The sequence below is a fragment of the Aegilops tauschii genome, chromosome 1 (assembly GCF_002575655.3).
Source record: "Aegilops tauschii subsp. strangulata cultivar AL8/78 chromosome 1, Aet v6.0, whole genome shotgun sequence".
Taxonomy (NCBI): domain Eukaryota; kingdom Viridiplantae; phylum Streptophyta; class Magnoliopsida; order Poales; family Poaceae; genus Aegilops; species Aegilops tauschii.
In genome coordinates this window covers 371,792,409-371,799,757 of record NC_053035.3, presented here as the reverse complement: position 1 = coordinate 371,799,757, position 7,349 = coordinate 371,792,409, and the positions used below count along the sequence as shown (strand labels likewise).

The window sequence follows — 7,349 nt, the reverse complement described above, 5'->3', positions numbered from 1 at the left end:
GAGAATCATCATAACAAGAAGATCAATTTCCTACGATCTGATCAAGGGGAGAGTATCTGAGTTATGAGTTTGGCAATCACTAAAGACAAGGTCGAATAGTTTCACAATTGACGCCACCTGGAACACCATAGCGTAATGGTGTGTCCGAACGTCGTAATCGCACCCTATTGGATATGGTGCGATCTATGATGTCTCTTACCGATCTACCGCTATCATTTTGGGGTTATGCATTAGAGACAATTACATTCACTTTAAATAGGGCACCATCTAAGTCCGTGGAGACGACACCGTATGAACTATGGTTTGGCAAGAAACCTAAGTTGTTGTTTCTTAAGGTTTGGGGCTATGATGCTTATGTCGATAGGCTTCGGCCAGAAAAGCTCGAACCCAAAGCGGAAAATTGTGTCTTCATAGAATACCCAAACAAGACAATTGGGTATACCTTCTATCTCAGATCTGAGGGCAAAGTGTTTGTCGCTATGAACAGTTCCTTTCTCGAGAAAGAGTTTCTCTCGAAAGAATTGAGTGGGAGGAAGATAGAACTTGATGAGGTTGTTGAACCTTCACTTCAACCAGAGAGTAGCGCAGCACAGAAAGATGTTTCTGTGGCAACTACATCAGTTGAAGAGAAAGCTAATGATGATGATCATGAAGCTTCAGATCAAATTACTATCGAACCTCGTAGGTCGACAAGGGTGTGTACAACTTCTCAGTGGTAACCCTGTCTTAAAGGTCATGTTGTTGGACAATGATGAACCTATGAGCTATGAAGAAGCGATGGTGGGCCCAGATTCCAACAAATGGCTGGAAGCCATGAAATCTGAGATAGGATCCATGTATGAGAACAAAGTATGGACTTTGGTGGACTTGCCCGATGAACGACAAGCCATTGAGAATAAATGGATCTTTAAGAAGAAGACAGGCGCTGATGGTAATGTCACCATTTGTGAAGCTCGACTTGTCTCAAAGAAGTTTCTGACAAGTTCAAGGAGTTGACTATGATGAGACTCTCTCAATCACAGTGATGCTAAAGTCTGTTAGAATTATGTTAGCAGTTGCTGCATTTTCATTTACGAAATCAGGCAGATGGATGTCAAAACAAAATTTCCTTGACGGTTTCCATGAGGAAAGGCTGTATGTGATACAACCAGAAGGTTTTGTCAATCCTAAGGATGCTAAAAGGTATGCAAACTCCAGCGGTCCTTCTATGGACTGGAGCAAGCATCTCGGAGTTGGATCATACGGTTTGATGAGGTGATCAAAGCTTTTTGGGTTTATACAAAGTTTGCAAGAAACTTGTATTTACAAGAAAGTGAGTGGGAGCACTACAACATTTCTGATAGTTATATGTGGGTGACACATTGTTGATCAGAAATGATGTAGAATTTCTGGAAAGCATAAAGGGTTGTTTGAATGGAGTTTTTCAAAGGAAGACCTGTGTAAAACTTCTTACATGTTGGGTATCAAGATCTATAGAGATAGATCAAGACGCCTGATAAGACTTTCACAGAGCACATACCTTGACATGATCTTGAAGGAGTTCAAGATAGATCAGTCAAAGAAGGAGTTCTTGCCTGAGTTGTAAGGTGTGAAGTTAAGACTTGAAGCTCGACCACGGCAGAAGAAAGAGAAAGGATGAAAGTCGTTCCCTATGCATTAGCCATAGGCTCTATACGATATGCCATGCTGTGTACCGCGATGTGCCTTGCCACGTGTCTGGCAAGGGGGTATAATAGTGATCCAGGAGTGGATCATTGGACAATGATCAAAATTGTCCTTGGGAATAAGGAAATGTTTCTCGATTATGGAGGTGATGAAGAGTTCGGCGTAAAGGGTTACGTCGATGCAAACTTTAACACCTATTCGGATAACTCTGAGTAGCAAACCGGATACGTATAGTGGAGCAACCATTTGGAATAGCTCCAAGTGGAGCATAGTAGCCACATCTACAATATGAAATAGAGATTTGTGAAGAACACACGGATCTGAATGTTGCAGACCCGTTGACTAAAACCTCTCTCGTAAGCATAACATGATCAAACCCTAGAACTCATTGACTGCTAATCACATGGTGATGTGAACTAGCTAGATTACTGACTCTAGTAAACTCTTGGGTGTTAATCACATGGCGATGTGAACTAGATTATTGACTCTAGTAAACTCTTTGGGTGTTAGTCACATGGCGATGTGAACTATGAGTGTTAATCACATGGCGATGTGAACTAGATTATTGACTCTAGTGCAAGTGGGAGACTGTTGGAAATATGCCCTAGAGGCAATAATAAAATGTTTATTATTATATTTCCTTGTTCATGATAATTGTCTATTGTTCATGCTATAATTGTATTAATCGAAAACCGTAATACATATGTGAATACATAGACCATAATATGTCCCTAGTAAGCCTCTAGTTGACTAGCTCGTTGATCAATAGATGGTTGTGGTTTCCTGACCATGGACATTGGATGTCGTTGATAACGGGATCACATCATTAGGAGAATGATGTGATGGACAAGACCCAATCCTAAGCATAGCACAAGATCGTGTAGTTCATTTGCTAGAGCTTTTCTAATGTCAAGTATCGTTTCCTTAGACCATGAGATTGTGCAACTCCTGGATACCGTAGGAATGCTTTGGGTGTATCAAACGTCACAACATAACTGGGTGGCTAGAAAGGTGCACTACAGGTATCTCCGAAAGTGTCTGTTGGGTTGGCACGAATCGAGACTGGGATTTGTCACTCCATATGACGGAGAGGTATCTCTGGGCCCACTCCGTAATGCATCATCATAATGAGCTCAGTGTGACTAAGGAGTTAGTCATGGGATCATGCGTTACGGAACGAGTAAAGAGACTTGCCGGTAACGAGATTGAACAAGGTATAGGGATACCGACGATTGAATCTCGGGCAAGTAACATACCGATAGACAAAGGGAATTGTATGCGGGATTGATTGAATCCCCGACATGGTGGTTCATCCGATGAGATCATCGTGGAACATGTGGGAGCCAATATGGGTATCCAGATCCCGCTATTGCTTATTGGCCGGAGAGGTGTCTCGGTCATGTCTGCATGGTTCCTAAACCCGTAGGGTCTACACACTTAAGGTTCGGTGACGCTAGAGTTGTTATGGGAAATAGTATGTGGTTACCGAAGGTTGTTCGGAGTCCCGGATGAGATCCTGGACGTGACGAGGAACTCCGGAATGGTCCGGAGGCGAAGATCGATATACTGGACGAAGGGTATTGGAGTCCGGAATTGTTCCGGGGGTACCGGGTGACGACCAGCGTGTCTGAAAGGGGTTTCAGAGGCCCCGGCAAGCGTTGGGGGGCCTTATGGGCCAAGGGGAGGAGGCACATCAGCCCACTAAGGGGCTGTGCGCCCCTCCCACCCCATCTCACGTAACGTGGAGAGGTGGGGGCGCCTCCCCTAGGGCAACCACCCCTCCCGGCTTGGAGGGCATGTTTCCTAGGGGTGGGGGCGCCCAAACCCATCTATAGGGTTTCCCCTGTGGCCGCCACCCCTCCCCTAGGGAACCCTAGGGCGCCTCCTCCACCCCCTTCCCCCTATATATAGTGAGGGAGAGAGAGGGCAGCCGCACCCCCTTCCCCTGGCGCAGCCCTCTCCTCCTCCAACACCTCCTCCTCCTCCATAGTGCTTGGCGAAGCCCTGCCGGAGAATGACGACCTCCCCCACCACCACGCCGTCGTGCTGCCGGAACTTTCCCTCAACTTCTCCTCTCCCCTTACTGGATCAATAAGGAGGAGACGTCCCTGGGCTGTACGTGTGTTGAACGCGGAGGCACCGTCCATTCGGCGCTAGATCGGATCTTCCGCGATTTGAATCGCCGCGAGTACGACTCCATCAACCGCGTTCTTGTAACACTTCCGCTTAGCGATCTTCAAGGGTATGAAGATGCACTCCCTCTCTCTCGTTGCTAGCATCTCCTAGATTGATCTTGGTGACACGTAGGAAAATTTTGAATTATTACTACGATCCCCAACAGCGCTACTGGGACACCTTCAGTGGCACTAGTCCCTGGTGGTGAAGAAAACATTTCTGCCTCTTTCCCCTCATCTTTTTCCTTTCTTGCTTTCTTTATATACCTCATTTTTAGCGCATCCATGTCGTCTCTGAAAGCATTAACATGTTTCCTTGCCAATGCCATCCCTTCATCAGTAGTGCAAGCATCTTTTGCTTGTTCCTTGAAATCATTCAGAATAGATGTATATCTCATGATATTTTTTCCTTCCTCTGTCATACCCTTCTTAACTGTTGGCTGTTGGTAATCAGGCTCAACAAGATCCTCCTCTGGATCCCATGTCCAGCTCTTTAGGATATACCTCCTCGGTATCTCATAGACTCCAATCTATTCCGTTACTCATAGTATGTGTGCGGACAATAGCCCATCGCGATCAAACTTGCAGCAAGTGCATGAGTATACCCCTTCATCCTTGTTCGCCTGCACATGGTAGTCCCTATCCCCATACTTTGGTAGTATCCCTCGGAGCGACCACATCCTGAAGGTTCCATCTTGCAAAGTGTCGCATCCGTAAGCAGTCTTTAGCTTCATCTCTGCCTGGAACTTGGAGAACAGATTTTGCGTGTATATCCCTCGCATCTGCAACTCGATTGGGTTCAATGAATACATGTCTGCCTCTTTGTAAATTGTGTCCACTTGCTATTTCACCACAGCCACCATTACATTCTCCTAGATTGCAGTGTATTGAGTTGCAAATTCAATCAATGAGTTGTTGGGGTTCACGTACTTCTTGAGCATAGCATTGAATCCCTCACTCCTTGCAGTTGTCTGCAAGAATGGAAATAAATGCTTCCTATAGTACACTAGGGCCCAACATTTCCTATTTTCCCACAGCCAGTGAAAATATTCGTTGTCGATCTGGCCATATTCATCCATCATTGCCCACCATTTGTTTTCAAACTCTTCCTCTGTGATACACAAAACATGAAAGAATTACAACATCATACACAATCAATGGTAATTAAAGTACAAGTATGCTGGTAACTTTTCTTAGTTATTAGGTGGTAACTTCATGGAACCAATTTTCCAGATCATTTTTTGTTCTTTTTCATATGTGAAAGTTTTCTTTTCTTTTTTTGTTTGTCTTACACCTAGTCTGGTAACTTTCTAAACCAATAGTTGGTATCAACATATGTAGTTTTACCGGTACAAAATAACCAGACCCGTTTTTTGCTACTATCAAATGTAAATGTTTTATTATTATTTTTCTTTTGTACCTAGATGGTGATTACATGTCCACACATTTTTTTCCATTGTAATTTGATGTTGTTCCAATGAAACTGCCCCTGGTAATATAACCAACAAGATCATGGTAACTTGTGTAGACCCACACATGGTAACCTAAACATGGTAACTTGTGCCTCACACATATTCATATGGCTTCTCAAGTTTGCTGCATGGTAATTAAAATGGGTCAACGGAGTAGGTACGTACCAGTCAAGCTGTTGTCGACACAGTCTTTGAACGCTTTGTTTAGTGGTTTATCATCAGCCATAAGCTTTCCAAGTTTCTCCTGCGCCTTCTTCATTATATGCCTGCGGCAATTTCTGTGTATTATGTTCAAGAAGACCTCGTCGATCACACTCCTCATTGCAAAGTCCTGGTCTGTGATGATGTTTTTTGGGGCAACACCACCCATTGCATGGAGGAATGTGTTAAACAGCCACACAAAGTTCTCCTTTAGTTCGTTTCGAATGAAGCCACACCCAAACTGGATGGATTGACCATGGTTATTAATTCCAATGAATGGTGCACACGACATGTTGTACATGTTTGTCATGTATGTCGTGTCGAACGACAAACAATCATTATACTTTGCATATGCCCTGCGTGATGCACCATCAATCCAGAACAAGTTCTCAACCCTGTCCTCATCATCAAGCTTGATTCTCCAATAGAAATATGAATCTTTGGTCCTGATCTCTTGGAAGTACGCAATTGTGCTCCCAACATCCGCGTGGCGGTGCTCTAAGCGGAACTTAGCTCATTGATTAACAATGTCTTGTGTCGTGTAGGGTACGTCTTTAGCGCTTCCGTAGAACCATGACATCAGCTGCATCTGCCTCGCAGTCACAACGTTGCATCCGTGCAGAACCCTCAAGAAGTCCTGCTCCTCCTTCTAAATGTACCGATGTGATGATAAGAATTTTGTTAGGGACGGCTTTTTTATCGTGGGTTGATTGTGGTTATCCTCAAAACGGCCAACAGTCCACCATGCATCATCATGGGATAGGTACATGTGCGCTTCACATTCAGTCCTAACAACTTTCTTTTTTTTCCTCTTCTTGACAATGCTGGCTGGGTTTTCCACATCTTGCAGCTCATCCCTGTCCCTGCGTCGTTTGCCATATTTTGTACAAACTAGGAGCACCCTGCTTATAGTTCCATCAACCCTCTCTTTCTTGAATTGCTGCATAATTGCAAAGCCAGTCCTGCGCGCATAGATGTTGTAGTGGTCACGTGCGCTCTCCAGAGTGTCAAATTTTGTCCCTTGTAAATATGGCTTAGGTGTGGAATATGCCTCCATGTTGCTGCCTTCCATATCAGCGTCGATCCCAGCAGATTCTGGAGTTGCAGGTTCGCTTATTGTCTGCTCTCCAAGGCTCCCAGCTCCTGTGCTTGCATTTGGTCCAGCACTAGGTGCATTTATTCCACCACTGGGCAAGCTTTTGTTTGCGCTGATTGCCCGTGCACCTGCAATTTGGCCTGGTAGATTAGTGGAATATAGCATGATAAATAACAGTTTTCCATCATGGTAGTTTTCTGAAGATTCAGTGAATGTATTTTTTTCTTTCTACCTAAACAACCCTGGTAATTTGCCTATTTTGAGCTTGGTAATATATGAGCACCAATGTTGGTAATTTTCAAACCCACTTCAATAGTAAAGTATAAAACTGGTTTTTTATTCCATGATGATATGTAAACACTAATGCTGGTAATTTTACATGTTTCCATGATGTTTGGGTACGCAGAATTGTTGCTTGGTGTGCGCGCTGCATCGTCCTCTTCATGCATTCTCCCTCCTCCTGCATCTTCTGCATTATCTCCTCTGCTAGCATCCATTATCTCCTCCTGCTTCATTGTTTTTACGTTTGCACGTTAGTATACATGTACACGTGTTCACTCTTATTTTGAAACTCATTGTTTTGTTTACTCTTTACATAGTTGTTTGAAGGCAAGAATCGCAGGGGTGATTGGCAAGAACATTAAGCAGAACAATTACAGTACAACACGAGCATCTCCATTAAAAGGCACCACTTTTCTTTATCCAATGGTAGTACTCAACTAAAGTGGATGATAACTTTTA

General features: G+C 43.9%; 1 protein-coding gene across 1 annotated transcript; it reads right to left on the bottom strand.

Annotated features, from left to right (window-relative positions):
• Positions 1 to 4,711: 4,711 nt before the first annotated feature.
• LOC109784756 (protein FAR1-RELATED SEQUENCE 5-like) lies at positions 4,712 to 7,123 on the bottom strand. Its single transcript, XM_020343356.1, has 4 exons — positions 6,988 to 7,123; positions 6,242 to 6,748; positions 5,477 to 6,010; positions 4,712 to 4,950 (listed from the first exon to the last, which is right to left on the bottom strand). The coding sequence occupies exons 1-4, from the start codon at positions 7,121 to 7,123 to the stop codon at positions 4,712 to 4,714; spliced, it is 1,416 nt and encodes a 471-aa protein (XP_020198945.1).
• Between the last annotated feature and the right edge of the window lie 226 nt (positions 7,124 to 7,349).

Excerpts from the sequence above, each read along its gene's own strand:
- LOC109784756 (XM_020343356.1), bottom strand. The coding sequence starts at position 7,123 with ATGAAGCAGGAGGAGATAATGGATGCTAGCAGAGGAGATAATGCAGAA. Across the intron at positions 6,749-6,987 it reads CCCAAACATCATGGAAACAT|GCCAAATTGCAGGTGCACGG; the intron begins GTAAAATTACCA and ends CTAATCTACCAG. Across the intron at positions 4,951-5,476 it reads TGTCGACAACAGCTTGACTG|AGGAAGAGTTTGAAAACAAA; the intron begins GTACGTACCTAC and ends TGTGTATCACAG.